This window comes from Sinohyriopsis cumingii, chromosome 2 (assembly GCF_028554795.1).
Source record: "Sinohyriopsis cumingii isolate HCF-2022 chromosome 2, ASM2855479v2, whole genome shotgun sequence".
NCBI classification, from domain to species: Eukaryota; Metazoa; Mollusca; class Bivalvia; order Unionida; family Unionidae; genus Sinohyriopsis; species Sinohyriopsis cumingii.
In genome coordinates this window covers 78,671,144-78,690,694 of record NC_142962.1, presented here as the reverse complement: position 1 = coordinate 78,690,694, position 19,551 = coordinate 78,671,144, and the positions used below count along the sequence as shown (strand labels likewise).

At 32.8% G+C, this 19,551-nt stretch overlaps 2 protein-coding genes across 3 annotated transcripts in view; one reads left to right on the top strand and one right to left on the bottom strand.

Moving 5' to 3' along the window:
* Window positions 1–17,873, bottom strand: part of LOC149805245 (zinc finger protein 830-like) — a 35,710-nt gene extending 17,837 nt beyond the window's left edge. Inside the window, exons 1-7 of the mRNA XM_089948839.1 lie at window positions 17,733–17,873; window positions 16,672–16,771; window positions 10,780–10,885; window positions 10,222–10,252; window positions 8,727–8,932; window positions 5,194–5,321; window positions 256–333 (exon numbers count right to left, since the gene is read on the bottom strand). Coding sequence (XP_089804965.1) covers window positions 256–333; window positions 5,194–5,321; window positions 8,727–8,932; window positions 10,222–10,252; window positions 10,780–10,885; window positions 16,672–16,771; window positions 17,733–17,845 — 762 coding nt within the window. The 5' untranslated portion in view covers window positions 17,846–17,873. The remainder of the gene's footprint in view (window positions 1–255; window positions 334–5,193; window positions 5,322–8,726; window positions 8,933–10,221; window positions 10,253–10,779; window positions 10,886–16,671; window positions 16,772–17,732) is intronic.
* Window positions 17,874–18,081: 208 nt separating this feature from the next.
* Window positions 18,082–19,551, top strand: part of LOC149805244 (mitochondrial genome maintenance exonuclease 1-like) — a 42,981-nt gene continuing 41,511 nt past the window's right edge. The window contains exon 1 of one of the 2 annotated variants that reach the window (XM_089948819.1): window positions 18,082–18,130. The gene's annotated coding sequence lies outside the window, so the exon portion shown is untranslated. Of the gene's footprint in view, window positions 18,201–19,551 lie in introns of both variants that reach the window. The other variant, XM_089948825.1, reaches the window with a different exon arrangement.

Below are 19,551 nucleotides of genomic sequence, written 5' to 3'. Positions count from 1 at the left end.
TCTTCCTGTTGGTATTCCAGTTTCTTCCTCCACCCAATATACTGGCCGCAATGTATAGACTCATGAGCTGAAAATATGGCGTTAAACCTAATCAACCAACCAACCAACCATTTGCACCGGTTCTTTGTCCATTTTGCATTCAATCTTCATTTTTCATTATATTCCTTTTTAATTTTACTGGTAAAATTAACCATTTCAGGATCTGTACACAAGAAAAAAACTGTAATATTTAGATAGAAAAAGTTAGATTCTTACATGAGCTTCTTCTTTCATTGCTCTCTGAAAAAGCTCCCATTCTTCTTCCTGCTTATTAATATATTCCACCTTCCTCACCTGAAACAGAAAATTGTATTATATACTTAATACTTAAATGTACCTATAAAATATTTCAATTTTAAATGTTGTACCTTTAACAAGCAAAATATGTATTATATTTATCAAAGGTCAAAATACTGACAACACATTGGAAAACCCATATGCGGACTATTTATTCATTCATGAGGTGCAAAATTGTGATCTAAATCTGTAGAATAACAATGTAGGACCGAACTGTCAAGTAATTGTATATTTTGCTTCTAAAGGTAAGATATGTTTCCTGTTGCTCAAGGTAGCAACTTGCCACTTGTTTGTATCAAACATGTTGAAGTAAAAAAAAAATCTAACTGAAACAACTGTAACAAAAATACCATAAATATTGACCACAAATGCTGCATTTGATATTAATCCTTGGTAATTCTTGATACAATTATTAAGAATGTGGACTTATTTCTGAAAAAGACTTATTTGCAAGTAAATATAACAGGAGAGATATGATGGTGAAAATGACCACCATCTATACTCACTAGAGGTTGAGCCCAATTACAAAGAGCACAGACTCTGATCTGAAGGCACAAAATGCACTAGCAGATCAAGGACTATGTTGTTTGTTCTACTCATTACTCCTGATTAAACACACAGACCCAGAACTGCAATCACATTATTCCATGGCAGATTTTGGTCTCTGCAGTTTGCAGTTGGACAAGCTTATAAATGAGTATATATAGTGCCCTTGTCAGATTAAACTGCTATCAGTGAACACAGCAAACAATTTCAAAGTATTTTAAAATCACACCTTTCAATTCTAAAATAGTCAATTTAAATTGATGCATGATTTTGTAAACAGATTTTCACATGATTCAAAATATCTCTTTCTTTGAAGTAATTAGTCTTTCTCTACATGTATACATACATAAATATAATAACTGAATGACTCTGGAATACGGCAAACTGTTAAGAACCAAAGAAAGATAATAGCTTATTTTAAAGGCTGGCTTGCTTCTGAGGCAATATTTTTGGCATCAGAACAGACAACAGTATTTTAAGGATTTAAACTGTGGCATTGTGAGATGAATGCCCTTTAAGAGAACACTAAGACTTCGTTGAGAGACAAACAGTCCCACATGCAGAATACTACAATGCATCACACACACAGGTGTCAGATAAGTAAATACCACTGGATGGTCAGGAATGATTAAATTTCCAAGAGGGAGGATTTCCACACCAAAATATATATGAGCCATCCACAACATAAAAGTCCATATTGAGAGTCATGGTGGCTCAGTAATTAAGGTACTGGTCTTGTGACCAGAAAGGGTGGCAGTTCAATTCTCACTAATGGATCAGTCCAGACTGGATACCTTGGTGTCTGCAACACCCTTTACTTGTCTCTAAATGACATAACCTTCAAAGTGTTGATGTGTCATAAAACTCCAGACTTTACTGATGAAAGTATATGTATTGAATTTAAATTATTTTGACTATTATAATATATACAAAACGTTTGCCTAATTTAGGATTTTCAGCACCATTTCTTTTCCTATCCTCTTGTAGCTTTCATTAATTTTCATTTTTTCAAAAAGATTAAAATTAAAAATCATGACATCAATATACACATTAGCATTACTGAGCCATCCTAATTCTCTAGCATTACTGAGCCATCCTGATTCTCTATCATAAAGGCTATATATGGCTTACGATATCATCAGCTAGATCAGTGGTTCCCAACCTTTTCAAGTATAAGGACCCCTTTTTAACTTCTCCCAAAAATCTGCAGACCCCTGCATGCTAATAGTTGTACCTTTTGGCTCCCTTTGAATAACCTCTCCCCACCCACATCTAGGTCAGTGACCCCACAGGTTGGGAACCACTGAGCTACATGATGATTACATAAGACATGATGCATTTTCATTCTGATTAAATCTCTACTAAAACTGAAAACTGATGCAGTAAGAATTGAATACAAGGAAATAGTTTCCAAATTCATAAATCCAGCAAATACTTAGAAAGGACTTTGAGTCATGCACACAGCTCTTTCATTCAAACATGAAGTTAAGGTATGACAGCAATAAAAAAAAGAAATGAGTTTTCAGACTGGTGATAGAATTCTGTCCCTCTTGCCCATACCTCAAAATCCTCTTCAGGCTAAGTATTATGGTTTTAATACAATTGAAAAGAAAGTAAATGGCTTAAATTATATCATTAACGCTCCTGAAAGGCATAAACAGAAACAACTTTGCCTTATAGATATGTTAAAGAGTATTTTGACAGAGATAGCCAAGATAATCATTCAATCAATTTTTATGTAAATGTCCCACAGTCAGGATGGAAAAAATGGAATTCAATCTGACTGTAGAGACAAATCTTTGGAATTCAAAAATATTACACAATCTAAACCAGAAACTTTAACATATAAAGAAATAAGAAAAGAGTAAACTAAAACAGCTATTACATGATTATGAGCACTTGTTTCCAGATGTTTCAACAAGAATAAAAAATTTACCATGACACTGACATTGTAGATTTCACAGTTGCAAAACAGTATTCTTACAGGATGAATCATCTCAAGCAGGAAGAAAAAAAATTCATTATTTTCTTGAGAATGATTTCATAGAACCAAGTAAAAGTAACTTGAGTTCACCATGTATTCTTGTGCCAAAACCTGATAATACTTTCTGTATATGTACTGACTATAGTAAGGGAACAGTGCCATCAAAACAGATTTGTTTCCAATGCCAAGAATAGATGACAGCCTTGACAAAATTGGAAATGTAAAATATGTCTTTAAATTTCACAATCTGAAAGGATTCTGGCTAATTCCACTCAGGGAAAAAGCATAAGAAATTTTGGCATTTGCATCTCTAGAAGAGCTTTGTCAATATCAAGTGATGCCATCTGGTATGAAATATTCTCCATCAATATTTCAGCATTTACTGAACATGATAACTTCTAGTTTAGATAATTGTGACACATACATTGATCATGTCGTCATCTACAACAAAACCTAGAGAGATCAGTTGGAAACCATTTAGAAATTCTTTGACTGGTGCAGTGATGCACATTTGACAATTAAAATTTAGGTAAAAGCAAGTTTTGCCACGCTCGTGTTACATTTTTAGGAGATATAGTAGTACATGGTCCAATTAAACCTACAGAAGTTAAGGTCAAGGCTATCTCTGAATTCTCAGAGCCTGTTAGTAAACAGCAACTGATCAAATTTATGGTCTAATCATATCAGAAATTTTGCATAACTGTTGAACCCATTTTGTTGAGTAAGACAACCAAGTTTCAATGGACTGACAGATGTCAGGAGGCTTTTAATAATTTAAAGGCCATACTTAAGAGTACACCAATTCTTTCAGCTCCAGAGTTCAGACAATCATTGAAAATGTTTGTTGATGCAAGTGATATAGGGGTTGATGCAGTATTGAATCAACCAGACAAAAATGGTGTGGATCATCCAGAGTTCTATTTTTCAACAAAATTATACAAGGACCAGATAAATTATTCCTAAGTCAAGAAGTTAACGTTTGGCTTTGATAATGGCTTTGCAGCACTTTGAAGTAAATATTAGTTCAGCTCATTCTCTGATTTATGAATTCAGTGACCACAACCCCCTTACTTTCATCATCAAAATGAAAAACGAACATCAGAGATTGCTGAGGATGAGTCTGAAGATGCAAGAATACAACAGTGATATTAGGCACATCAAAGGAAAAAATAATTTGATTGCAGATGCACTTTTACATTGTACAGAAGTACTATACTGCTGTATATATTTTGTGTCATTGACAAGACATCCTTCTATGTTATTTATTATAATATCATATGTATCTTGACCAACATGTAAAAAAGAGGTTTACTGTATAAATCTTTCTTTTTCTTTATGAGAGGAGGAGTGATGTATATATTGTGTGCTTTTGTCCTTATCTATATTGCATACTTATCTTTTCTCCATGATTGTGGATCGAACTTTAAGATAATATAAACATGTTGCCATGACCTTTTGACCTTAGAAGGTTCTCAAAGGCATACCTGCTTCTTGTCCTTTTTGTAAGTTATAAATATGTTGTTTACTGATATCTGAGTTCTGGGTCTAGCTTCAAAATGTCCTGGAAGAGAACCTGAATACAAATTTGATGGGAAAATGACCAACATCCTAGTCATCTTATTGTGTCTTAGGTTATCATATAAGTTTGAAGTAAACAAACGTATTACATTCCTACCATAAGTTCAGTCTTGTTCAGATATAATTTGAGAGGAAACATGTATTTCAATTATTCATTGGAATTACAAAGGGCTCACTGACTGTTGGACCAAAACAATATTTTGTTGATTATTGTAAATTCATTAAAACACATTCTGGATTATATCATTGACAAACAGCAAGACTATTGATATCTTGGACCATTGGTACATCAAAATATTTAAGATTGGAGTTCATTCGGAAAACTCTTTACTTCTGGACTTGTGATAAACCTTTAGGATTATTTGGGATTTAATTCACAATACCATAAGTTCCTTTTAAGTTTTCATTTTATGACTGAGAGAATTAAATTGTTTGTTGAATTTTTTAAAAATTCTTGGTTCCTTTTTCTCTTACTTAGTTTAAAATGATACAGATGTAACACATGTCATAAGTGATATCACCTTATACTTGGTACATAGTACAGTCATCCCTCACAATAATGATGTTCAAATTAGCCATGAAAGTGTACCGTGTTATAAATGAGGCCACTCTGCACTATTATAACAGTGTAATGGGATCCATGACAATACCCATGTTAGAAGAGATTGTGTTATAGTGAGGTACCAATGTACATGGGTGAATATGGAATGTATTTGCCATAGCTGGCCTAATAAGTTTTTCTTACTAACCTTGGCATCCATAACTGGATCATCAAAAAAGCCCTCTGGTAAAGATTCTGCCATGGTTGACTTCTTGATATTGGATTCAGGGTCAGCTGTTGAAGATGGTGATGGTTTTACCCCCGAGTCAAAGAAATCTATAATATAAATTTATTTCAACTGTTGCTACTAACCTGGTTCTGCTGCTAGTCAATATTCTTGTCACAAAGAACAAAATCCATATGGATTAGAAGCAGAATACAAAACAGAAAATTTACTGAAAAATTATTTATATTCAACACTCACCTCAATTAGTCTACATGTGTAACTTTTGTTGAATGATCATGAACTGGAATTCGGCAATGAGCATGATGATGTGCTCATAGTGCTATATTACTTCAGTCTCATATTCTTTTGAAGTTAGTAAAGCGGCGATGATCTGTCCATTTTTTCATGATCTGACATGTTTTGTAGTTTGAAAAGATCCATCTGCTCTAACATTTTCCGTTATATTTCACAACTGGTTCGCTAACTGTCTAGCTTATCAATATAACGAATCAGTAAGGTAAAGTTATATTTGAAGAAACCCATCCATTTTCTTGGAAATGTGTCTTATACTGGTGCTATAAATAGCAAATAAGGAAATTACTCTTATGCTATTCTTACGCAGCAGTCTTCTTTTTAAGAATGTTCTCAAATTTATATGAATGGAATTAAAGATATGATAACATAAAATGACAAAAAGAATTTCTTATTGCTTCATTTTTATTTCATTTCTAATGTACAAAAAAAAACAATCCTTATACAAACATAATTTGGTGAAAAAAGCATAGTGATTATCCTAAAAGCATAATGGTTGGCATGTATGAATTATATTAAAAGCATTTTCTTTAAATTAAAATACCTTGCTTACATCATTAAGCATTATGTATCACTAGTAAACACAAAATCTACTACTACTACAACAACAACTGGGGCCCCGAGTGGCCGAGTGGTCTAAAGCGCTCTTCGTTACAGATCACTGCCATCTCACCTCTGCCTGCGGCAGTTCGAGTCTAAGATTCAGCCAATGTGGGTATGTGAGAAAGCTTGCCAGTAGCTTCTCGTGGGTCGGTGGTTCTTTCTGGGGTTTTCCCAGGTTCTTCCTCCACCATTAATACTGGCCGCCATATATAGCCTATCGTGTGCTGAAAAATGGTGTCAAACCCAACAACAACAACAACTAATAATAATAATAATATTAATAATAATAATAATAATAACTAGTGATGATAGTTTCCATACTTCAGATGCACTGCCATAATTCTTAAGTTGAAAGTACACGAGGAAAAATAAATGAACATTAATGAATCATAACCAAAACTATTGACAAAACTGAGCAGAAAACGAATGAAAATTAGCAATGTACGTGTATGTATAAGGGTTTAATGGCATATCAGCACAATCATGGGCCAATTAAGTGAACATGAACTAACAGGACAATGGAAAATAACACTTTAAATTGTTGAAAATTACTAATAGTTAACCATCAAAAAGGAGATTAAAACTGATTCTTTTTACTCACAGCTTATTCAGTTTGATATTCAAATACTTCTTATTAAACAGTACAGTAAATATTTGCAAAATACTGTTATGTTACACTAAAATTCCTATTTTCTGCAACAATAATTTGTTTATTCCATCTGAGTTCAGTTTCAGTTTTTGGTTGCAGTTTGTTCACGTTTTGCTCTTTACAATTTATTTCCACTTTTTTAGGTGTAATTTCAGTTGTTTTCATTTTTGGTGATAAGGTTTATCATGCCTACAGACTTTTACCTTTAAAGAACCCTAAACTATCTTTGCAAGAAAGCCATGAGTGTATGAGGAGAGGAAAAGACCAACATACAAGTGTCAAAGCAATTGATCAAAAAAAGTCATTTGGTGTGCCTTATTTTTTAATGTGTCTCAAAACATGTCAAAATTATAGTATTAGTTGCACTGCCAACCATGTAGATGTATCTTCATGGTAAAAATGGACAATCTGAACAACAAACTCTTCTAGTAAAAAAGAGCAAGTGACCCCTTAAATAAATGTCATTTGGTTACGAAAAACATTTATTTTACATGCTAACTGTAAACCAGTCAGAAATCTGGAGTTGTCTGACATTTTCACATTAATAAAGTCTGACTTGTCCCAGACAAAGCACATATAAATTTTCACAAGTCCTACCATGAACTTCACAACAATGAATGAAAGTACTAGCGTGGAATTTTTAGCAATAGCAGTCATATTTGATGGCTGATTCTATCCAGTGGTTATTGGGAAAAAGTATTTGAATGCAGATTGGCATCATTTGTACAAATATGAAAGCCCTTCAACAAAGGTGCTTTGTTTCAAATTTGATCAAATTTTGTTGAGCAGTTTTTGCAAAGTCACTGAAAAATAGAAAGAAAAAAAAGAAAAACTGGTGACAAAAGAGGTTCTATATAATGTTAGAAGAATTAGCAAACTTTGTATCCTTTGATCTTTGATCTCTGTGAAACTGATCTGTTCCATCCATGTTCAAACTGTAAAATTGATTAGTGACATTTCAATAACAATTAAGGAAACCTTAATTTTCCTTGTCTTTTAGCATAACACTTGTTTCTGCATTGAGAAAATGGAATGTTCATTTTTAAAATATCTCACTTTTCAAAGGGGGGTGCTGGGCTTGTGTGGGACTTCACTACTGTTCTGTGGAAGAAATACATAAGCATTATTCATAAGGACTGATTATCTGCTTGTGACTTTATCTTTCAGCTAAGCAACCAAAATTAAATCACACAATAATAATACCTGTGTGGTCTTTATGGGGGTGCTCTACAGATCTTACATACTCCTAAATGAGTGACACGTGTAAGACGAAGTCGTTTGCATTTACAATATGCACAATGGAGAGAATGTTGACATACATCCATGCTACTCTCATGTACTGTGGCTTAAACTTCTTTACCTGTAGTTGTGGAAACTGTGCGTGATCAAAGCTAACAGCTGACTGAATCGACTGCTCCCATGTACTCAAACAATCAGCTTGAACTAGTCCAATTTAACAGTTATTATAATAGGGAAAACAAATTTTGCCAGAGTATAACTAATATTGCAACAAATGAATTACAAAACATATAAAAATTAATAAAAGTTACTGACTTGCTTTCTTACAATTAACTTTTGAAGTCCAGGAAGTGAAAATGACTAAACAGGGCTAACAGTTTTTGTGAGGAGCACATCTGAAGTATGGCAAAGCTATATACTCTATAACCCAAATTCCACTCATCAATCATACATCCAAATAAAGTGAATTATAAGTTCTTTTAACAATACCGGAGATTATTAAGAGATCTTGAAAAGTTTTAATTACTGACTTTGAAGTCTGTAATGCATCTATATAACTATTTCAAGATTATTATTTTTTTATCCCACAGTTCTTAAACTTTAAAACAATAATGTAAGAAATATTATGGGAGAGATATAGATTTCAAACTTAAATGAAGTTTCCTCTAAAGTTCCTTAAACATACCCTGACATCTTCAAACATTTCACAAACCTGCTGGAAGTGCAGAATTAGAGTTAGCTCCCTTGACATGTGGTTCCCTTTTATCTACATTCCCATTGTTCTCATTGTCATTATCATCTTCATCATCTGAAGAGGAATATTCTGCAAGGATGGAGTGATGGTCTGGTTTGGGGGCCTTATTCTGCCTTCCCGATAAAGCCTTAGACCCTGATTTATCAAAGAAGTCAGCAGGAAGTCTGCATAAAGAAAGCAATGAACTAACTGCATACACACTCAATCATATGAAACAAATATTGAATTAAAGAAACAAATGGAAAAGATATATGATTATGTATTTTGAATTCACTTTCATGTTTGTGGTACTCATTTTTGTGAATTCTGTGAATCCTTTGAATCATGAACAAAAAGACTTGAACTAATCCTTCTATGAAGAGGAAGGGAACCAAATACTTATCTAGATTACCAATTTACATACATAATAATTTTTAATATATTGCACACAAGAATGGATTAGAGACTGAGATAGACTGATGGATAGAGATTAATAAAAAATGAATGATTAAATAATACAAATAAAAATTTCAATAAATGATAACAGGAACACATACAAATCTAAGATACATATAAAGATCCTACACTTTCTAAACAGACTGAAAAAAAGTTAGAGCTGAACTTTAAATCAGTCAGTTCAAGTACAACTTTCAAAACTTCTATTAAAAAAAAAATTATTTTTATTTATGAAGACATAGTTTTTTGCTTTGTTTTGATTTTGGTATTTAATGAAACGTAGTTAAAATGAAAACTGGAGAAAAATCATAGACTGTGTAGTGTAATATGACAAGGATAAATAGTACAGATAAAAAGAAGCCATTCCAGATATATAAAAGTAATTACAAATTATAATAAAAAGCTGTGTCCATTTCAATTTTTCTAATGTCTCCGATCTCACATTCACAACACAAACTCACCCACCCATCCAAAGTCCGTGACTTCCTCATAGTTCTCTACATCAAAATGGGGAGCTGCAGTTACTCAGCTTGTAGAGTGTCAGATTTGAAAACCAATTGTCATTGGCTCAATACCCACGCAGACTAGCCCAGGCTGGCTACACCAGTGTGTCCTTTGTAAATGCACTCAGCTCCTTCTTCCTCAGCATGATATAGCTAATGTCATATTAAAACAGCAGTTAAAAGCCGCCAACCACCATCATTATGACTGTTTAATGCCAACAATGAAGTGGACATTACCTGAACTGTCAATAACATTTTATGCAAAATACACAAAATAAATAGTTTTAAGCTCAATTGTATCCTTAACAACACAAGAAAAGCGAATTCAAATTCCAAGGCAGTTTTGGATCTCCTGCAATCGTATGTCCCGTTGTCTGAAGTCTCTTCTTTAACACAATGCAAGATGTTGTATCACACATACACTAGCACATGCACAAATAAAAAGTAACAGTATCATAAAAAAGCTTTCTTTAAGAAGAGTGATTGGACAATTATGAAAGACGAAAGATACATACCCACTAACACTTTTACCTCCATCATTTACATCTACAACAGGAAAAAACAAGTTTTAAAAAAAATCATTTGATAACTTCCTGTAACTGAAGATAAAAGAACTAAACATATTTTATATCATTTCATAGTCAGTGCATTTTTCAAAATATAGTCAGTGCAATTTTCAAAATGCATTGGAGTATTTTATTGTCAACTACACACAATCTGTGTGCATAACTTATTTAATATTAAGTTGAAATCCATGTGTTTGTATTTAAATTCACACATGCATCACAAACGAATGGTTGTCATAAATTATACTTCCAAAATTAAAGTGGACAACTAGAGGATTTACAATGCTGACCTTCAAAAACTGCTGTGTAATTGATAAAAATATGATTTTTATTGTCATTTGTAAAATATGATTATGTACTGTGGTGGATCTAAAATTTGAGAAAAATTATTATCATAACATAAAATTACAATCATTGTCAGTGATCATCCATTTATAATATGAGTCTGTAAATGACCGTGTTTTAGGTGCTAGGTTACATAGCCAAAGACATTTTTGCATCAATTACCTTTTGAACGCTTTAATGATCCAGTGGAGTCAATGTCACTAAATTTTCTTTTAACACTGGCAATCTGATCTGGTGCTGTAGCTGTACCTTTCAGAGAGACAAGTTTCTAAAAAGTAAACACGATTAGATTTGATACATATAGCTGTACAAATTTTTTAATTTTTTTAAATAAAATTTGAACATGCATGTATTTAACTTAGTCTTCATGGTTCCCACACTTTTCTAAAGATAAATTTCCAGGTCATTTCCTGTGTTTCTGCAGGATGAAATTACTTTTATCAAGGTTCACATATGACCATTACTGAATGGAATTAAAGAACATTTTAGATGAAAATTTTAGATCATAAAACATGCATTTTATAAATCTAAAAATGTTTCTCTTTCAAGGCTCTCCAAAAGCATCGAAGTCAGAAAAGATGATCGTGTACAAAACCACAAAATGTATCACACCAAACAAGTTTGATTATATTCCTATAAATTGGCATGTGAAGTCATTTCAGTGTACAGAATTAAAATTCTAACTTTATTTTGCCGCATTATACTGCTAAGTGGGAACAACATAATGAACATAAATTATGTTTTGTTTCCTTTCAAACCTTTAATTCTAAAAAATTATATATATATATATATATATATATATATATATATATATATCTATATATATATATATATATATATATATATATATATATATATATCATAGAAAGTAATATTTTCTATTACAGTATTTTTTTTAAAGCCAAACAATAAAAGCAAATAATTAGAATCTTGTCTTGTAACAAAAAGAGTTTAACACTGAATTTATCTGTGCCAATACAATTCCAATTAAGATTTTTCAAACAACCTAATCTCCTAAAGATGATCTGGTCTAATATCCATCATTTAAAAAACATTTTCAAAAGGGTTGATTTAAATTTTGACAAAAGACATTCAAAATTATATATTGCTGAATAAACAAGGACTGAATATTCTGTAAAATCAACTTGTCTTCTTGTAATTCATTAAACCAGTCCCCAAACCTGTATTGATACAGGGACTCATATTGTTTTTTAATATATACCACCATGTCGGCCAATTCTGCACATCGGGTAATTCTGCACAACGATACGTCATTTCTGTAAACATTGGATCACGTGTTATTTTGGGTCAAAAATCCATTTTGTATCAAGAAAGAATGATTGCAATTTAATTAAGAAAAGTGATATTCATAAAGTGTACACAAATATCCAGCATTTCAACTCGAAATGCATACGAAAATGTGATTTCTGTATGTCAACATGAAGACCCACTCCATGACCTTCTTGAAACAGCAACCCACAAAATCTGACTTACTATGTATCTTTTAGAATCACACAAATTAATACATTATACGAAAGATGGAACTGTATACCTTAAAACAATACTGCATTTTAATCTAAGTTTCCATTTTTTGCAAGAAGTTGTCCCACACTTACAAAATCATCTGCTACCAAACGTGTCAACTTGCCGCTAGAATATAAATTCTCAAGAAATTCACCAGTGTATAGTCTGTTTCTAAATCCTTAAGTAATTTTTCCCCATCAGCAAGACGTTGTAAACATGTTACATCATATTCATTGTTTTTCTTCCACATAATACCCGTTAGATAATTTTTTTCATAAAATGTTGAACTTTACTAGCTTTACAAGATCGGTTCTGTATGCTTAATATATCTTGCCATTTATTGGCATTATTAAGTTCAATTTTGTAAAGCTAGCTATAAATCTGACCTAATTACTCAACTGAAATGCTGACATAAATAGTCCAAAGTAATGCATTTCATTTACATTGCCCACTGAATTTGCATGTACTGTAAAATGTAACATTGCTGTTGCCTATGTACAAAAATTAACAAGCCCGTCAAGTTTTGCCCCCTCCCAATCAAGTTTTGCCCCCCAACCTGAAAAAGTTGAAATGACATCCCTGTTTTCAATGCTGTGTGCAGAATAGGCCGACATATTGTGAGTCAGGAAAACACAGGGGTGATATCCCATCTGTCCAAAATTAATATTATATTGAACAGAATAATCTGGTGACAACTGCCTCTTTTCAAATGGTAAGCATTACTGTATTTTATTTTCGTCAATCAGTCGAATTCGGTATGTGTTTTGCTTCAATATTGGAGACGGAAACCTTAAGTGCGCAGAAATGCCCAACAGCATTGTAATACAAGGAATGACAATTTCTCACTTCAGCTTTGAGATTCAACAATTTGGACTACAAATTTGGCTTAAAACGAATAGCAGTCCATTTTCTAATCCGAGTTGCCTCCAAATATTCCTAACCCATTTTTCATAGTTGAACATTTAGGTTGTGATGTGGGGTCATTGCAACTGCATATCAAAAATTTGGAATTTGCTGCCATCAAGCAGTAGTGACATATGGTAGTCACTTACCAGCAGGCCTTGAAAATTTAAACTTATGTTATGTCAACTCATACTTGCATGAATTCGATAGGAAAATGACTTATTTTTTCAGAAATGGCAAGTATTATAAACATTATGTCTTTAATCCGCTGACAGACTAGGCAAAAATATGGCATAGATGAAACCTAACCGTGTACTCACCATTTGTATTACTAGTCACATGACTTCACAAATCTCAAACAACAACATCGGAAGTCCAATAGTCATGTGATATCAACAACAAACTCCTTTATAATGTTGTTGTTGTACAGAAATTCAATTATTTTAAATGAAAGTCAGATACTTTTTGTAAAAACCAGCAATTTGGCAAGTTTGATTCATTATGCAGAGAGCACAGGTCAATGTGGTAGTTACGTGATACAAAATTCCAGAAGTTGTTCTCGGAATATATAAATATGGAGAATTTTTTGTTCTTTCGTTTTTGTATTTTTATTACAACCAGCGTACAACTGTCGATCAATATTTATATTAAAAAAATTCTCTATAACATTTGAAAATGTGGGTTGTTAGATTTGTGTACTCATGCGACTATCAATGCAAATCGCAAGTGCAAGGTAACATTTCATCAATGCCGTAGTTTTATCTTATCTTTCAGCAAAGTAAAGACATAACGACTTTAATACTCATAATTTCTGAGAGAAAAAGGTAATTTTCATATTGATTTCATGCATGTATCACTCAATCTAACAACGTTAAAGTTTGCTCTGCTATATAAGGTAAGGGGCAATGCTATGCCACAATCATGGGGGCCTCTTGTGATGCTAGATTGGTTTTTACACTTTCTATGTAAAGAGAGATATGGATATCGAGCTGACGTTGAAAATAGAAGTCAACTAAATGAATCTAATCCACTGAGCATTTGGATTGACTAAGCATATATGTTTATTGCATGCACCCAAATGATCCATACTGCACCCTCCGAATATTCTGGTTAGAACTCGATAAATTTAACTCATGATCAGTTTAGTTATGACTCAATTACGCGATATTCAAGGACTTCTTATGGTCGGGAAAAAATTATCAATTCTCCCGACTTTTTCCTGATTTCCCGGTAGTGTGGGAACCCTTAGTCTTACTGAAGACTGCCTGTATTAAAAGAACAAATTAACTAAAATGGAGAAAACATTTCACTTTCTATATTAAAACAAATGTTGTATTCAAGAATTTAACATTTTTATTTAAAATTAACATTAAAGTTTATATGTTCCTTTGAACCCCCCCCCAATGTAACATGTTTGAAACCAATAATAAAATGGCACGATGCAACTGCATTGAAAAAACTCATACACTGCAATCTCGATTCTTTTCTAAAATAGAATCTATCTGTTAAAATGGCATTTAAACTATCCCATCCTGACTACAAGGGCTCAAAATTAAGGTTACTCTATAATCAGAAAAACTCCAGCCGTCACAAATCCATTGGAGCAATAAATATCTCAATCAGTGGCCATCATAAGTTAGCAAGTAGACTTGTTTTAGATTAACTAATAAAAAAGGTGATAGTATGACCTTTCTTGGTTAATTTAATCGTTTGGTGTGTTGAATCAGTACCTATCATGACCTTCCACTACAAGAGGTACAATGAATACCAGTAGCAGATCAGCTATGTGTCCTTCAATGCATCAAATAAATAAAGGTGCTGATTGTCCAAACAACATACATGCCAAAATATCCCAGTCAATGCACTAATTTTAATAATGACAATTTAAAATGATGATGGGTAATAAGCATATGCCTAATCAGAAAATGTCATGCTGGTTATCAACATATAATGCGGACTTATACCAAATTACAAGTTTTATTTTTAAATCGCTGTTGATATAAAAGATTCATTGTATTTTGTAGTGATAAGTGGAAAGATTTGGAAGTTCTTGCAAGGGGCGCAGTTGCCACCAAAATGTCAGCAATCAGATGAGGGCAATAAGAAGCATGATCAAAAATATAATCTAGAGAAGACAATGAGAAATTACCATAAATCCTGGGAAAATGAATACGAATGCTTGAAATTTGATCTACAATAGGAGGTGGTATTGTGAACTTTTTCATCTAGGTATTAAGATGAATACAAAGTGTGGATCTGTGATTTAAAAGACAAGATCGACACAAGTATTATTAAGGTGGTATTGAGGGTCAGTGAAAAAAATCCTAATTTCAAGCCGTTTAATTCTACTTACCCCACACTTTTCCTCAGCTTTAAACACATGTATTATTACAGTAATAAAAACATCTTTATATCTCATTTTAAATTATTATTCTCTTTTATAATAAATGAATCAATTCAACTGATTCAATTACACCAATTTAACAAACCTTCATTTTGTACTTACATAAGTAACATTAAAACTAAGCCCATTTATTGACAGAGGTCTTGCATAGGATTTTAAAACTAGGAGTTTAGACTTCCATTATGTTAAAAATAGGAGTCCCACCAGCAAAAGTTGCAGTCCCCTTCCCCCCCAAAAAAATATTAAAATTAGTATTGGTTAATAGAGTTTAATTCCTCCATTCTTTATAAAACTGACATAACTCTTGTTTGTCCATCAAACTGAGACTAAATTTGGTCAATCCAAGTAAGGACTTATTACAAGCACTAAGCTAGGCATCACACACTTTCTTACACTTAGCTACTGTCCCATCCAAACTTTCAATTCTAGCAAGTTTAGCAATCTTCTGAATCTCGTTTCAATCTTCATAAGTTTGCCGTTCAACCCCAAAATACTTATCCAAATTTGTGAAAGGCATTTCTCTAAGTCTCAGCATGTCTTGATTCCGAGGTCATATGCACTGCTTATTCCACTACTTTTGGAAATGAACAAAGTAATGAAAGCTAAAGTTGTTTATTTGATGTACTCTTTTATAAATGACATGTACATCTCTGGGTCTTTCTGCCTCTGAATTCAATAACTGTAAATATCAGTACATTTACCCACCCAGATGCCAGTCAAAGCTTTTTAAACTTGCTGCCCAGCTACTGCATCATGATCTTTTGATGTACTCTTATAATGGCAATATGTACATCAAGGGGTCTTTGGGCTACTGAATTCTGTCATTGTAAATATGAGCACAGCTAATTGATCAACACATTTTCCAACAAAGCAGGTGGCTGAAGCAGGACTGGCAAGTCTTTGAATTTTGCAGCATACCTATTACATGCATACAGAGGACTCCCACTTCAGTGATTTTCTGCATCCCAGAAAAAAAATTGGCATCCAAATATGCATGATTAAGCATTTCCAAGACCTCTAATTAATAATGTTGAATTCAAACCATATATTAATACACTAAGCCGCACACACACACACACATTCTTAATTTCTTTATTTTTCTTTCTTTCTACCTCAGCATACATTACCATCAATTAGCATTACCTGCATATTGCAAATGATCACTAACTAGCAGTGCAATGTACTGTATTTATGTTCACTATAACAGTATTATATAAACTTACCTCTTTGTGCTGTTTGCTTTGAATGTGAACTGTCCAAAGTAAATCACTCTTTATAACTGTATTACATATGGTACAGAGAAGTTGTCCCAGGCTATTATACCTGAAATGATATCAAAATCTTACAAACAAAAAATTACTTCATTCATAGTGACTTAAAGTGAGGTAGATAATTATTGCAAAACTCTATACTGACTTCTGTTTGTACTTTTACGTAGCAAAGTGTTTATAACTGTACTAGATTTCCAGTAATAAATATTTAAAGTTCAGAGAGCTATAAACTTGGGGGCACCTGTCAGCCTAATTACCATCAAATATTTAGAAGTAAATTTCTTTGTAATACCAATATGAATATATATATATATATATATATATATATATATATATATATATATATACCAACAGAGGTAAACTCAAAAATCATTAAAAACTGCTTAATTAGCCAATGGTTTGTACATGTTTGTAACTGTCATTTTCACAATATGACACAAGTTGACTGTGTTTTGAACCCCTGGCGACATTCAGATTAAAACTTATAAATCAATGAAAGAAATGACTAAGTTTTGTGCATTTTTATACACTTGATGTCTTCTGTTTTTTAAATCGGGGTGGGGTACAAACATGATACAGTAAGAATACTATAATGATAATGATTTTATCTTGAAATCACTGTGGAACTATGACATGCATTTCAATTCTTGGATTATATATAGATGGAACAATTACACTTTAAATGTCTCACATTATTTAATTCCCAACAACGACATGCATAGTCTGTACTGTAGTTGTAGATGTGTCTGTATATTTATAAATAAGATATATATGATCTTTTATGTTTAAAACTGGTTTATTGTATATTTATATTCTAATTTAGTTGTATGAACTATGCAGTCTGAAATAAATAATTATTATTTTATCTAAGGATCTGCTGTTACATTTAATTTTACATCGAAAATAGGTCTCGAAAATTATGTTCAGTTTGATTACTTGGTGCAACAGAAGAGGAACAACGCATGTACAACATAATTAGCTTTACATCGAAAGAATTGTATCTCAATATCTACTTTGCAAGTGGATGATCTATTTTTGTACTGTCAGTCTTTCGTGCCGCATTTGTCTTCTTCATAAGTCGACGCAAATCATCCTTCGAAACCACTTTTTTTTTAGCTGCTGCCATTTTCGTTGTGGATAACGTTTAGTCTGGTTCCCAGCTTCATATGGTACCTGCCTTTCACGTCTTAGAGAGTGTAGGAAGTAGGGAACCAGACTCTATAACCTTAGCTTAGTTTCGCATTTAATGTTTCTTAATACTATGGAAGTTTAAAATACTTTTTGTTAAAAATAAATAATTTTTAGAAAAAAACACTTTTTACTTTATTCAATTATGTCATTTACGTGTTTATCTGAAATACGAATTTACACAGCAAGGAATCCATTGAGCAGGTGGCGGGAGTTAAACAAGGTGGTTGGCTCGTGAAATGTTATCATACTGTGACTGGAATACAAAATGTTTAGATGCAATGACTTTCTTTGTAATTTTTGCATCAGTTTACTGATTTTCGTTATTTTGCAGCTGGGATAGTTGCATTTGCTTCAATAAATATAATTTAAACGGGCATGTCAACTTAGCCAGTGGAGAGCGGTAGTCCTACATGTAAGACCTGACGCTGATATGTTTTGTTTTAGCACCTAAACAAAATCAACATGTGCTGTGTCTTACATGTAGGACTATGGAGAACGGAAGCTTTGAAGCACGTTATGCTCGATTCTGTTTAGAACGTTCAGTGGCGGTAGAAGAATCAGATTATTGCAATGTCGGAATAAATTATGCAGTGTATTATTTATGTCACAGCCATAAATCTGTAGAACAGATTAAGCAATTGAACTCGAACCAAGGCAACATTGCCGTATGGGCTGCCAACAGTGTTAGACCACAGGGGTCTGACGTTTTATCAATAAGGTACGGCAAAATCTCTGACAATATAAAATCACTTTATCGGTAATATAACATTGTTCATTTATATTACCGATAAGGTGATTTCATGTCAGAGATTTCGCCGAACTTTATTGATAAAACGTCAGACTCTTGTGGCTAGACTAACAAGTTCTTTTCTTCTGACATTGCTGGGGCAGGTAATGAAAGCAAGAAAAATACAGCTTGTTGATCTGCTCCAACTATGTGAGATATTCTTGAGTTTGGGTAAAATTAGAGTGCCAGTTTTTGGGAAATATTGTATGGAGTTGTGATCTTTCTTTGATTTAATGGGTTTACCCTTCAGTTTTGTTATCACTCAGTAATTTTTGAAAGACTTCATTGAATGAAAATATAATTTGGTTTAAGGCTTCAAAAGATCTAGATTAAGTTGAATTTCCAGTTCTTCTGTTGACCTTTTCTGTGGCTTTAAACATTGGAGTTGTGTTGTAAAACTCAGTCGATCTTTTTGCAAAAAGTTGTATATAGTTATGGCCCTTGTTTGACTTGGAACTTAGTCTTTCAGTTTCATTTCTGTTTAATAGCTTTTGAAAGAATAGTCTGATTTGTTGCAAGGCTTTACATTAGGCACATGCGATTTCTTCCAGGACATGGGGCCCAATAAGCAATTTTTAAAGCCATATTCTATGATAAAACGGATACAATCAGTAAAGCGCTGGCCTGCATGCTGTCAGTTGCATATGCCTGCTTTACACTAAGTAGGCCTAGGTAAAGTTTGATTTCAGTCTGGAGTTAAGGTCGTTGTTTGACATAATAATTTCCCCTTCAGGTTTGCTTCTGCTCAGTAACTTATAAAGGACTAGTCAAGGATTACAAATCAAATTTTGTAGGAGGCTTCACATTAAGGTCTATGTCAAGTTCAGTTTCACAATTATTCCAGAGCATTAGAT